At 46.5% G+C, this 14,515-nt stretch overlaps 1 protein-coding gene across 4 annotated transcripts in view; it reads left to right on the top strand.

Moving 5' to 3' along the window:
- Positions 1 to 14,515, top strand: part of LOC309517780 (acid-sensing ion channel 2) — a 394,302-nt gene that overhangs the window by 348,549 nt on the left and 31,238 nt on the right. For all 4 annotated transcript variants that reach the window (XR_014213257.1, XR_014213258.1, XM_082197291.1 and 1 more), the window contains exon 3: positions 1,791 to 1,918. Coding sequence is in view for 2 of the 4 variants with exons in the window: in XM_082197291.1 (XP_082053417.1) it covers positions 1,791 to 1,918 (128 nt within the window). In the remaining 2 variants the exon portion in view is untranslated. The remainder of the gene's footprint in view (positions 1 to 1,790; positions 1,919 to 14,515) is intronic.

The following is a 14,515-nucleotide window of genomic DNA, read 5'->3' as shown; positions in this document are numbered from 1 at the left end:
CATGCATCTTAACAGTCAGACTTTTGCCAACCTGAGTGAAAAGGTGTATCGCCTTTTACAAATGCACGCGGACTGAGAAGGAGCAGCCTAGTTGCAAAAAGTATTGTGCAGACAGGGCTTAGTTTCCAAGCCAGCTGTCACGGATCAGCTTGACCCCCCCCCCCCGATTGACTGAAAACCTCCCCTCCCCCCCAAAAAAGAAATCCCACCAGCTGGCAGATCGTGTTCACAGAAGCAACAGGTTCCTGGGGAGCTGTTTAGCATTACATAAGGGAGTGTTATTGTTATTTTTGTGTGTGTCCTATTTATCTTTGAGCTGTTTTTGTGCTTTTGAGACAGAAAGGCAGAGTCTGAAAAGGTTATGTTTTAATAGGCTGTCCTCTGTGCCACATCTGTAAAAGCCTTTTTAGAAGGAAGTTTAGTGGCGAAGGACTCTCACCCACCCACCCACCACCACGGCCAGCTCATTGCTGCATTTCGTGAGCACACTGCTGAAATTATCCAAATGAGAAACAGGCTGGGTGTCAAGGGGGTTTGAACAAACATTGATCTGGAAGAGGGTTTTCTTTAAAACATGGATCTTTGTTGCCAGAATGTGAAATAGAAACTGTGGCATCGCTCGCACAACTCTGCCATCTGCGATGCAGGGAGACAGCTGAACAACTTGGGGGGCTGCGAGAGGTTAATGCAGGCATTAAAAGAATGTTCCTCCAAATCCAAAAGCACAACATGAAATCTACACTAACACACACACACATACACACAATTCTGCAAAAAGCTAAGGCTGAGACCAATTTTAGGAAGTTTTATGTACAAATCACAGCTTAGTGAGTTTTGAGAAGAATGACTAATGCTCCAACCAGACAAACTGGTGGTGGTGGTGGAATGGGGAAAAGATGTGTGAATGAAGGCTAGTAACCATGTTTCCTTGGTAATGTCTAGTGAAAAAGATGCATGGTGTGAAGTTGTTGTGTCCAGGGTTTCCTCCACTTCACTTTCTGCTACTTACAAGGTAAGCTGGGGAAACCCCAGGTTGCACTGACACATGCGATGTGAAAGAAAACCTCTTTTCCGACTCAGTTCACAAATTTTAGCATGGAACCTGTTGCTTGAATTGTAATTCAATAGTTTCATGCTGCAGCTTCACTTTGAATTGCCTTTATTCAGGGATAGTAGCTTTAAGGTAAAAAAAACATTTTATTAACAAAAAATAATAAATGCAAATAAATGACAAAACCTAAAGTTACAAAACATAGGAGCAATACAGAGGTTGTGTTTCCAAATAAATAAAGAGCAGATGATATAGAAAAATAAAAACAGCAAAACACATAATGGAAGCCAGATTTCACAATTTGATGGGGGAAGAGAGTTTTGTATATCTGAATTTGAGACCTAAGAGATGAAATCCCACCGCAATATGGTACAGAGATGATTCAAGTCTTCCTTACCCTTATTTGAACTTATTTAGAACTTATTTAGAACTTTGAACCTTATTTAGAACTTATTTGGCCCAGAAATGGAAGACATTACAGGACAAGAATATGTGGACTCTGGCTATCACAGACAAAATAACTCAAAATTACACATTTCTAAGGGTAAGGAGAAATGTAGTCAGTAGCTACATAAGAAGTTCCTTAGATTGGAAAATTGCTGTTTGGACAAGTTTGGATATTGCCATTTCTGATGGCAGGGGTGCTGATTATGGTAGTGATTAAGCTCATCGCCTTTCTGAGTGTTGAAAGCACAAGATCGTCCCCAACTAATTAACATTTTTTTCGTTCTTTTTGCAGATGAAACAACATTTGAAGCAGGAGTCAAAGTCCAGATCCACAGTCAGTCTGAGCCGCCGTTTGTTCAGGAACTTGGGTTTGGCGTGGCGCCTGGGTTCCAGACTTTTGTAGCCACGCAAGAGCAAAGAGTGAGTCCTGCTTTTCTCATACATTTCCGCATTCTGTAGTCATTCCTTCTAAGGCCACAAATAGAGGAGAGGCTGAGGCTGCCTTGGTTAGGTGCCATTTGAGAGAATACTATCCATAAGGCAAGGTGATGTGGCTACTTAAAGTGGGAGATATTTTAGTAGCATGGACAGTGGCAGAATGGGGGAGAGGTCTGCCTGATGAGACTTAGAATGCTTCCAAACTGTTGCTGTTTTCGGGTGGGATTCAATCACACACCAGCAAATTCAGGTTGTGCAATTCATTGTCCTTCCTCACCATCCTCAGTTTATTTGTATGCCACTTTTCCACTCAATTGTGCCCAAAGCCACTCACAGTGTATCAAATGTTTGTACAATTCAAAGCAAATGAGAAACAATTATGTAGAAAGAACAGGATATTTTAATGCCATCATCATTATCATCACAGAGGTGTCTATGGAGGGGATATATTCATTGAAAATGCTGTATTGTAACTTGTGAATAATTTTTCTTTTTTAAAGAAAGAAATAACCACATATCAATAAGTAAAAAACAAAACACAAAAAAAATCCCAGTCCATGCAAAACTGTGTAAAAGAGTAGAAATAAGCTAACCTGGTTTCAATAACAAAATTAACATTTAAAATGAAGGTCTGGTGCAACACACAAACACACAATCTGACTTTTTTTGCAATAGGGAAAATGGCAGGAAATGCGCTTGAAAGTGTGGGATAACATTTGATTGATACAATGTCATCTAACCTCCCCGCAGACAGAATGGATAAATAGCCGACTGTCATCTAACTTCCCTGTAAACTTGGTGCAAATAAATCAGGATGAATGCTTAATAAAAGAGGCAGAGCGGGAGTCACTACAATCCTTTAGGAAGTTCTGCACGACTCCCCTGAAACAGCAGGGGATGTCATTTGGAGTTCCCATCTCGGATGGCAAAATGTTTAACTGTTTTGTTTATTTTAAATTTTTATTTACATGTTTATAGATCACGCTGTCATATAAAATATCACAAGGCAGTATACATCTGAAAAATAAAAAAAACACAATACTACAGTTGCAACAATAAAAGCATCTGACATGTTAGCAAAAGCTGGTTGGCAGAGGATCTTGGCTTTGAGAGGCCTGCCTAAATAAAGCAGTTTTCAGAAGATGCCTGAAAGCGAGCAGGGTGGCAAGGAGCTCTACTGCAGGGCAGTCCCAGCACACTTAAGGGTCCATCCCAGGTAAATGCCAGCCAAGCCTGAGGAACATGTGGGACCACCAAACATGCCCCATCAGAAGAGCTCAGTGATTCAAGTGGAGGATAAGGAATGGTCCAATCCTGACCGTAGAGCATTCAGTGCAGTGAACTGAAATTACTTAGAAGTGCTAACAAACTTTGCAACCACTGTGTGCATTGTCGGAGGCAGATGTGCAATTACAAACAGCAGATGTGGGTTGAGGGCAGCGCGACAGGTTCCCTTGCACAGGGCACCAAACCAAGGGGGGGCCTTCCAGCCTCCTTCTCAAAGCCTAGTAAGGGCTTGCTCAGCTTTGGGAAGCAAGCCCTTACTAGGATCCTTCCAGAGCCTAGGATCCTTTCAGAGTCTTGCCCGCACAGGGCGCCATATTACCAGGGCCCTCCCCTGCAAACAGTGGGCTTATGACCCATAATTATCCCTATACACCCGGTATTAGGTGCTGTGGGTCCACAGCCAACCTCTGAGTCTCAAGACCTGTGAATGTAAAGTTACCACCTCTTCACTAAACTTGTTTTACCAGTCACACATAGAGGCAGAGAGGGAGGGAGTGAAACTGACTCTGTTGAATTCTACACCATTTATTCATTCATCCACATGCAAATTTTTAATAATAAGCATTTGGATATATGTGTCTGGAGGGCAGGTAAGATCACTCTGGTCGCAATTAGGACCAATTACATTCGCCGTGAAAACTGTCAAGTTGAAATGTTGCGTCCCTCTCTGTCTTGGAGGAAACCTTTATGGCCATATTGATGAAAACTGCACAGCTGCAAGACAGGAAAAGGGGTGGGGATCACAGGGCAGCTGGAGAGGCAGATTGCGGGAGGGCTGAGATGATCCATGAAAGGCTTTGGCATGGGACTTGAAGGAGAAGAAGAAACAGCAGGACAAGGACAGGGGGCAGTGCAGGGGCTCACCGATATGGGAAAGGGGGAGGCTTCCCAGGCAAAGAGAGCAGAGAAGGAAGAAAGAGGTACCAGAAAAAGACAATGGGAGATGAGGCTATGAATGTTTGAGAAAAGCTTTAAGCTGGACTCTGTTGCAGGAAATGGCCCTTCTTCAGTATACACTTAAAGCAGCACCATACCACTTTGAACAGCCACAACTCGCTCCCCGCAAAAAATCCTGGAAACTGCAGTTGTTTAAGGCCACTGAGAATTCTTCTGTGACCCCTAGTCCCCTCTACAGAGCTGCAATTCTCAAGACCTTCCTGCTCTATGGCATGGAACCCACACTGCCTTGTTGAGGGAGGGGGACAAGAAGCCAAATATTGACACCCCCAGCCCCAGCCCTCATGCTGCCTTCCCAAAGCCAGCTAAGCAACGCACAGGGCTTTGTGAAGGAGACATGAGGCTCTGGCAGGGTCTTAGAGCCCTCCCACCTTCTTTCCAAAGCTGAGAAAGCACTAATTAGGCTTTGGGAAGGAGGAGGGAGGACTCTAGGACCCTGTCAGAGCCCTCATACCTCTGTCCCAAAGTCCAGCACTTCACTTACCCAGCTTTGGGAAAGCAGCCTGAGGCGGGGGCATCAAATGTTGCCAGGGACCGCCAAAAAATTGAGTGTTGCACCATCCTGCTCCAGATGTTGTTGGACTCCAGCTCCCATCAGTCCCAGCCAGGGTGATCTGGGATGATGGGAGCTGGAGTCCACTGACATCTAGGGAGGGCCGCAGGCTCCCCATCCCTGCCTTTCATTATTTATGGTCATGTGATCACATGGAGGAAGCAAGCACAAGAGAGGCACCTGTGACACGAATGAGCATTCTGACCATTTTTATTATAAAGAGATTTTCAGGTTTGAAATACTAATGATGATGATGTAGAAGAAGAATTCAAGAAATGTAGGTGCAGACTACTGTACAGTGGTACCTCGGGTTAAGAACTTAATTCGTTTTGGAGGTCCATTCTTAACCTGAAACTGTTCTTAACCTGAAGCACCACTTTAGCTAATGGGGCCTCCCGCTGCCACTGCCACACTATTTCTGTTCTCATCCTGAAGCAAAGTTCTTAACCCAAGGTACTATTTCTGCGTTAGCGGAGTCCGTAACCTGAAGCGTCTGTAACCCGAAGCACCTGTAACCCGAGGTACCACTGTAACCTTCATGTGAAAATGCCCCCAAGTTTCCAATGTACTCTCTCCAGCACCTATATCACGTTGAAGGGCTTCTGGCTTTCTCTGTCTTCTCATGGCCAGCTCAGGGACATGCAGAACGAGGAGCAAGTTGCGTCCGGGCTGCGTCTGGCATGCAGTGGGAGGCTGTTGTTTTCCTCTGTCCCTGGCACAGCTTGTCCTCATTGCTTCTAACAAGGGGGTGAGGGGGAGAGAAAAGGACAAAACAGTTTCCACACAGGAGGAGCTGTGTGTGTGTGTGTGTGTGTGTGTGTGTGTGTGTGTGTGTGTAAGGCTAAACCTTGCTAAGTGCTCCTACCCCACCACCCACAAACCACGAGCAAAGCAGCCCACGGGGCTTGCCTGATAAAAGCAGGCCTCCAGGCGTTTGCAGGTGACTTTGTCAGGCGTGCAGCAGCTGGAGCAAGGAGGGATGCTGATAAAAATCTCCTGCTCAAAAACAAAACAAATCCTTTGTTGGGGATGCAAACTGTCCACACCAGTTACAAAAGGAACAAACGCCTGGGCTCAGGAAACCTTTCTTCTATTGCTCCTCGTTATTCCGCCAAAGGCAGGCATGTTAAAGAAGATGAAATGTTCCCTAAAGCAGCCATTTCTGCCAATTTGGCCATAAAAATTTAAGAGGCTTCAATTAAGCAACAGGTTAGAGATGCTGTGGCAATATTGGGGAGGATGGCTGAAGTGCGCCTCAGAGACTCGTCCTGGTGAATGTTCAGAGCCTGAGGAAAAAAGGAAAAGATCCTGGGATGCTGCGGGCTGATTTCGGGGGGGGGGGAGGGAGAGAAATGGAAATTGGGATTCTGGTCCAGAAGGCCTACATTGGGCAGACGAGAGCTGGTGTGGGGCAGTGGTTATAGAGAGGGCCAGACCAGGACGTGGGTAGACCAGGGCTCAAAGCATCATTCTGGCATCACTCTTCCTGGGTGACCTCTGCTCACCAGCACCAGACTCAGGGTTAGATACTTGGTCTGGCTTTTTAGCCTGGGACTCTGCAGCTTCCGACTCTGTGTCTTGACTCTGAGGTCATGGTATCACCCCTTCCTTACATAATGTGTGCACTGTCCTTCGAGAGGAGGGTCTTGAAAGAAAATAGCAAAGATGCTAGATGAATAGAGAGAGGGAGACTTGGGGCCACTAGGCAAACAGAGGCAATTCCCTCGAGCAGTAGGGTGGTAGATTATAATCGGGGGGGGGGGCTGCAAGACACCCGCTCACTAGCCCATTAACCCAATGGCTTCCACCACCCCAGGTCCTGCTGGGCTCCCCAGGGCACCTGCACCCTCATCCCACACTTTGAGGAATGACCTCCTTCCTCACAGTGAGAAAAAGAGGAGGAGGAGGAGCTGCCATTGCTGCTGCCACGTTAGCTCAAGAGCAGCGGTGGTGGAAGAGGAGTGAAGAACAGCAGCAGCTGCCTGTCAGTTGACGAGGATGCTGTGGGGCACAGGATGAACCATAATGAAGGGCAGAGAAGCAGGGATTGGGGAAAGCAGCAGCAATGGAAGGGCTGGGTAAAATGAGCGATGTTACCAGCCACTCACATTTGGAGGCAGCAGTGTTTCTGAATACCAGTTGCTGGAAACCTCAGGGTTCTGTCCTCTCCCCCATGCTTTTTAATATCTATATGAAGCCGCTGGGAGAGATCATCAGGGGGTTTGGACTGGGTGTTCATCAGTATGCAGATGACACCCAGCTCTACCTCTCCTTTAAATCAGAACCAGTGAAGGCGGTGAAGGTCCTGTGTGAGTGCCTGGAGGCGGCTGGAGGATGGATGGCGGCTAACAGATTGAGGTTGAATCCTGACAAGACAGAAGTACTGTTTTTGGGAGGACAGGGAGCAGGTTGGTGTGGGGGATTCCCTGGTCTTGAATGGGGTAACTGTGCCCCTGAAGGACCAGGTGTGCAGCCTGGGAGTCATTTTGGACTCACAGCTGTCCATGGAGGCGCAGGTTAACTCTGTGTCCAGGGCAGCTGTCTACCAGCTCCACCTGGTACGCAGGCTAAGACCCTACCTGCCCGCGAACTGTCTCGCCAGAGTGGTGCATGCTCTAGTTATCTCACGCTTGGACTACTGCAACGCGCTCTACGTGGCGCTACCTTTGAAGGTGACCCGGAAACTGCAGTTAATCCAGAATGCGGCAGCTAGACTGGTGACTGGGAGTGGCCGCCGGGACCACATAACACTGGTTCTGAGAGATCTGCATTGGCTCCCAGTACGTTTTTGAGCACGATTCAAAGTGTTGGTGCTGACCTTTAAAGCCCTAAACGGCCTCGGTCCTGTATACCTGAAGGAGCGTCTCCACCCCCATCGTTCAGCCCGGACACTGAGATCCAGCGCCGAGGGCCTTCTGGCGGTTCCCTCATTGCGAGAAGTGAGGCTACAGGGAACCAGACAGAGGGCCTTCTTGGTAGTGGTGCCCGCCCTGTGGAACGCCCTCCCATCAGATGTCAAAGAGATAAATAATTACCTGACATTCAGAAGACATCTTAAGGCAGCCCTGTTCAGGGAAGTTTTTAATATGTAACGCTGTACTGTTTTTAACACTGATTGGGAGCTGCCCAGAGTGGCTGGGGAAGCTCAGCCAGATGGGCGGGGTATAAATAAATTATTATTATTATTATTATTATTATTATTATTATTATTATTATTATTTTATTATTATTAATTATATGGGGACTATAACTCCCATCATCCCTGACCACTGGTCCTGTTAGCTAGGGATGATGGGATTTGTAGTCCCAAAACATCTGGAGGGCTGAGTTTGCCTATGCCTGGTTTAGACCCTTGGCAGAATGGAATCATGTTGTTTTCTCGCACTATACATCTCAAGGTGTGTACTGGGTTGGGGCAGGTTTGAATGGCATCCTGCAAAGAAGAAAGAAAGAAAAATGTATCTGTACATGGAAAAATAACATCTTGGGCACAAATCTATTCTCTGACATGCTATATTTACATCTGCGGGGAGATATTTTGGGTTGGGGGAACATTCAGGCACACAACCCCCACTGCATCCTGCAGTGATTCAATCCAAGAACCGGTCACCACTTTGATTCTGCAACTTGTATAAACCGGCCGTCTCTGGTCTGTGCAGCAAAGCCAATTTTGGCAAGACACATTATGTTAAATTCCCCATAGAGAAGGAGGTGTGAAGGGATCAAATTCAAAAGAACCTTGTGAGCTGCCTTCCTTGGGAGATGCTTAGAAGAGAGGAAGAGGGAACTTGCTTTGCTTCCAATAGCTCTGTGCCACAGAGAATGACAGCCTGAATGGCACGCTGAGAGGTGCGCGAAGGATGCTTTTGAATGCCTTAACAAGCGCCGAAGCAACGCTTCTTGTGTGATCCCATCCAGTGTCTCATTAACGAACACAATTTTCTCACCATTATTTCACTTCTGAGCAAAAGGCAAAGGCTGTCTGCTCGCAACTTTGAGGGAAGAGCGTGACAGGCAAACAGCTCCCTTCTGTGTTCCAGGCATGGCAGCGTGCAGAAGCCATAACAACATAAGAGAAGCTCCTGCTGGATCGAACCTGGTTCAGCATCCTTCTCTCACAGTGGCTGACCAGATGCCTATGGGAAGCCCACAAGCAGGACACGAGTGCAACAACACTTGCAGTTCCCAACAGTTGGTGTTCAGAGACATCAGAATCATAACTCTCTATGGAGGGAGAAGAATGATGGGCTACAGCAGAAACATGCCGCTTGTGAAGAAGCTAATTGCACAGTGGTATGCAGAACATGCATATTAGATCCCTGATGCTTGTTACTGTTTTTGGAAAAAGCAGCTTCAGGAGGGGGCGGGCAGTTGAAAGTGGAGAAGCAGGGAGGAAGGGTGATTAACCCATTCCTGGCCTGAAATATATTTTTTTCCAAGTTCCCCTCTTCCTCCCACCAGCTTGAAAACATACAGGTTGCATCCACGCTACACGTTTAAAGCACATGGCTTCCTCCAAATAATCCTGGGTACTGTGATTTACCCCTTACAGACCTGCAATTCCCAGTACCCTTAAACTGCAGTTCCCAGGATTCCTTGGGAGAAGGCCTGTGCTTTAAATATGTGCTGTGGACGTAACTGCAGTAGAAATGTTGGAGACAGGAGCAGCAAGACAGAAGCTATTTGGAGCATGGAAAGAGCAGCATCACTCTTCCGCTCTCACTTGCTGCCTCCAGAAGCGTATTTTCTTTCTTTTTCAAAAAATTGAATTCTGGGCTGTAACACACATTTGCATATAATGTGTAGGACAGAGGGTGTTTTTAAACCACCTTGAAATCATGACAAAAGGTGGCATGTAATGAAGAGGGTGAGAAGTAGCGCTCTCAGGTGAAAAGCTAATGTGCTGTGAACAAGCGGAGATTGTGCTGTGAATGGGTGTGGGAAAGTGAGGAGAACACTCTTCATGGGGGTGGTATGGATGTGGAGCTTATTGCACACTATGTACAGGTGCTCATATGAAATTTCACGGAGCACGAGGATGGGAAAAGTCACTTGTGGAAGGTAGCTTGGTACAGAGAAATGTGGATGGGGAAAGGGTTAAGTACCACCTCACCACTACCACTTCTCAGCTCAAAATAGTTGCCATGCTGAGCCCTGCCCAATGGTAGCCAATGAGGTTAATCCAAGGCATGATTGTTGTTAATTGAAAGCTTTCCTGTCCCGGCCCAAGACAGCACATACTTCATTGGAGACACAGACTGCCCAGAGCCAGAGGACCAAGGAGAGCAGACCGAGCCCCCCAACTGCAGCACTGATCCAGAAAACCCCAGGTTTATCCAGGGGAAGACCTGACCAGGCCTGCCTCCAGGAGATGCCCCAGAAGCATTCTCAAGCCATTTCCTATCTCACCTGTTGGCAGAGGAGCCTCTGATCAAGCCAGAGGGAGAGAATCGGCTATAGAAGGTCCAGGCTCAGGCAGCTGCTTAGTGAAAGAGCACATTGTTGTTTATTCTTATTTTGTTTTATTTATCACTCTACTTGGGTTCCTTGGGAGTAAATGCATTCAGCAACAGTAAAAGGTTATTGGAAAACACCTGCAGCTGAATTGGGGTGGAATCTGGGAGTCCAGGCCTTATAAACCTCCAGTTGAGGTCAGCAGCATTCAGCTCCTTACTCCTTCAGTCTGACTTTGCCCTGTCTTCTGACAGATCTTCCTACTGCTGACATCTGCCTTAAGCTTTACTTTGACTTGGGACTACCCTTGTTATTGTCTGGTGCTAGGTAAAAAGTAAAGGACCTCTGGATGGTTAAGACCAGTCAAATTCAACTATGAGGTACGGCGTTCATCTCCGCTTTCAGGCCGAGGGAGCTGGCATTTGTCCTCAGACAGCTTTCTGGGTCATGTGGCCAGCATGACTAAACCACTTCTGGTGCAATGGAATACCGTGGCAATAGCTAGAGCGCACAGAAACGCCGTTTACCTTCCCACCAGCGGTACCTATTTATCGACTCACGCTGGTATGCTTTCAAACTGCTAGGTTGGCAGGAGCTGGGACAAAGCAGCAGGAGCTCACCCTGTCACGTGGATTTGAACTGCCGACCTTAGGATCAGCAAGCTCAAGAGGCTCAGTGGTTTAGACCAAAGCGCCACCTGCTGGTGCGATCATGCTGTGCACCTGAGCCTGCAGTGGACCATGTTGTGTGGTCTTGTCCCAGTCTTGTCCCAGCCTAACTCAGGGACTGAGACCTAACCCAGTAGCCCTCTCCCAAAGTTAAACATCCTTATTAAAAGGGGGGAAAGAATTGATGCACATTACACAGATTTGTGGACAGCATGCAGTTAAGATAACTTGATAAGGAGAAAGAGAGGGCCTGAGCTCTCGAGGGGCAGAAATGGGTGGGGTGTTATGAGATAGAGAAAGGACCCCAGGACTGTGAGAGAAGGTCCATGTTAATGTGGGCTCAGAAGATAGTGTGGGGTTGTACTTGGGAAGAGGTGGTACGTTAATACTGGATTATTTCTACAGGGAAATTTTGCCTTATTTATCTGTGAGTTGTTGTTGTTGCTGCTGCTATATATATATATATATATATATATGCAGGTTTTGGTGTCTTCGGGTGTCTTCCCGTGTAAGAGTCGGGGTGTCTGTGCGACGTTTCGACGAGGTCTCACTCGTCATCTTCAGGCTGGTGCTTTCGGCTTCTTGTTACTGGAACAGAGCAGAATCTGGTGTTTGAGTTCCTATAAATACTGTTGAGGGGTGTGGTGTATAGCCTCCAACGTTCTGGGCAGAGAGGAAGTTCCTAGATTAGTGTGCCTTTTCTTCTTTTGTTCCTTAATTACTTGAGGGATATCTTGAGTGATTTCATGAGTGATATTCTGAATACCACTGGGTGGGTCATTAAGTGTAGATTAGTTGCTAAAGCTTTTGTGTCTTGACCTCTTGAGCTTGTGAAGAGTTTTTCTGAGAAGATGGCTGTGCTGCATTTAGTTGTACTCTGGCTTGGCTTCGTGTATAGGGGCGAGCTGTGGTTTTGTGCCTTGTGCCAGCCAGATCTGTGTAGGGATTGCAGGGGGGTGCAGCATCCGGAGGTGCCACTATAGTTTGGCTACTGGATGGAGTCTGTAATATGTCTGTGGAGAGGGTCTGGGTTTGGGTCTGGTGTGGTTGATTGGTGACGGCGTTCTGTGTGCCTCTGGTTCTGGTGTCGGTTTTTGTGGGGAGGGCTAATTTCCAGATGTCTGGCAGGCGGGACGTGTCGTCACGCTTGTTCATGTTGTGAGGGTGTTTCTCTATCTCGATGGCTTCCATGATTATTCTCTTGTGGTGATGTTCCATGTTAAAGAGCAATTTGGAATCTGCAAAATTAATTTCGTGTCCTGTTTCTTTCATGTGTTGGAAAAGAGAGGAAGTTTTTTCTTCTTTTTTGACGGCATTCTTGTGTTCTGCGATACGTGCATTTATTCGTCTATTTGTTTGTCCAATGTACGTGGCTGGGCAGACTTTGCAGGGTATTTCATAGACCCCTTGGTTTTCCAGCTGGATTTTGTCTTTTGGGTTTCTGAGGATATTGGCTATTTTTTGGTTGGTGCAGAAGGCTGTTTTGATATTGTGTTTATGGAGGATTTTGCTGATTTTGTCTGTAGTGCCCTTGATATAAGGAAGGAGGGCCATGCCATTGTTTTCTTCTGTGTCTTGGTTTTTGGGGGGTGTTTCTTTTTGGATTAGCTTCGTAACCCTGTTTTTCTGGTATCCATTGGCGATTAACACATTTGAGAGATTCTGTAACTCAGTTGTCAAGTGGTCTTTGTCAGCCAGGCGTTTGGTTCTGGAGATGAGAGTCTTGGCTACGGAGTTTATTTGTGCAGGGTGGTGGTGTGATTGTGCATGTAAGTAGCGGTTGGTGTGTGTTTTTTTCCGGTAGATAGTGTGTCCTAGGGAGCCATCAGGTTTTTTGTAGATTAGGACGTCAAGAAAGGGCAGTTGGTTGTTGTCTTCTATTTCCATAGTGAATTGTATTTTGGGGTGTAGGCTGTTGAGATGTGTGAGGAAGCTATCTAGTTTTTCTTTCCCGTGTGGCCAAATTACAAAGGTGTCGTCAACATATCTGAGCCAAAGTTTGGGTTTGTGTTCTGACTTGTCTAAAGCATTGGTTTCAAAGTGTTCCATGTACAAATTTGCGATGACCGGTGAGAGGGGTGATCCCATAGGTGCTCCTTCTATCTGTTTGTATCTTTGTCCATTGTGGATGAAGTACGTGTTGGTTAGGCAGTGGTTGGTCAGGTCCAGGATGTATTTGGGGGGGTTGTATTTGTTTTGAATGGCTGTCAAGGCTTCATTAATGGGCACTTGAGTGAAGAGAGATACAACATCGAAGCTCACAAGTAGGTCATCGGGATGTAGGTATTGCTTCTTTATTGTTTCAATGAACTGGAAGGAGTTAGTAACGTGTGAAGCGATGGATTCTGCATAGGGCTGAAGTTGCTTAGCGAGAAATTTAGCGAGATTTTGTAGAGGTGAGCCTATGGAGCTGACTATTGGTCTGAGTGGTGTTCCTTCTTTGTGTATCTTGGGGAGACCGTAGAGTTTGGGGCATCTGGAAGATTTTTCTCTGGGGATGATTCTTAGCTGGATTTCTTCACTGATAGGAGAGGCTTTTATTTTGGATTTGGTGGTTTTTTCCAGATAGGTGGTGGGATCTGTTTTTATAGGTTGGTAGGTAGGGTCTTGGAGTAGATTTGATAGTTTTGCTTGGTAGTCCGATGTGTTCATCACAACAGTGGCGTTGCCTTTGTCTGCTGGGAGAATGATTATGTTGTTGTCTTTCCTCAGGTTGGTGAGTGCTTTCTGTTCTTCTTTGTGTAAATTGCTTCTGGGTGGTTTGCTGGAGCAGAGGATGTTGGTGACTTCAAGTCTGATTTTATTGGCTTCATCTGGGTCGATTTTGGTCAGGCTAGCTTCGACTCCGCATATGATGTTTTCCGTGGGGATGCGTCTCGGGGCGACTGCAAAGTTGAAACCTTTGGAGAGTACTTTGGTTTCAGTTGGGGTGAGGATCCTGTCTGATATGTTATGTACTGTTTGTTTCATGGGTTGTTGTGGAGGGTGGCTGGGTTTCTGGCGTTTCTCTAGTTTGTAGAGTTTGTTGGTGTGTCTGTCTGTCTTATGTGAGGTCTCAGTTTCAGCTCTCCAGACGGCTAGTTGTTTGCATTTGTCCCAGAGTGCAGGGTGGATTTTGTTACATAGTTTGAGGTGAAGAGTGAGCAGATCTTTGTTGGTTTGGTTTAGTAGGTATCTTTTCTTATGTATTTCGTTTCTGATTAGGGATAGTTCAGTTCGTTTCAGGATCCTTTCGGTAGCTGGGGTTTTAGAGTGGAATTTAAGTTGGAAGCATGTGGGAGTTAAGTTGTTGTCTCGGCAGTTGCGTAGGAACAGGAGATCACATAGGATGGTGGCTCTTCGGATTTCTAGTTTCTCGTAGGTTCTTGTCAGCTGGAAGGTTTCCTCCCCGTAGAGGTGAGATATTTGCTTTCGTAGATTTTCACGGGTACAGGAATGCAGGTTTTGGTGTCTTCGGGTGTCTTCCCGTGTAAGAGTCGGGGTGTCTGTGCGACGTTTCGACGAGGTCTCACTCGTCATCTTCAGGCTGGTGCTTTCGGCTTCTTGTTACTGGAACAGAGCAGAATCTGGTGTTTGAGTTCCTATAAATACTGTTGAGGGGTGTGGTGTATAGCCTCCAACGTTCTGGGCAGAGAGGAAGTTCCTAGATTAGTGTGCCTT

This window comes from Podarcis vaucheri (assembly GCF_965113315.1).
Source record: "Podarcis vaucheri genome assembly, chromosome: 13".
Taxonomy (NCBI): Eukaryota; Metazoa; Chordata; class Lepidosauria; order Squamata; family Lacertidae; genus Podarcis; species Podarcis vaucheri.
The sequence above is the reverse complement of the archived record's forward strand: the minus strand, read 5'-3'. Positions and strand labels throughout refer to the sequence as shown.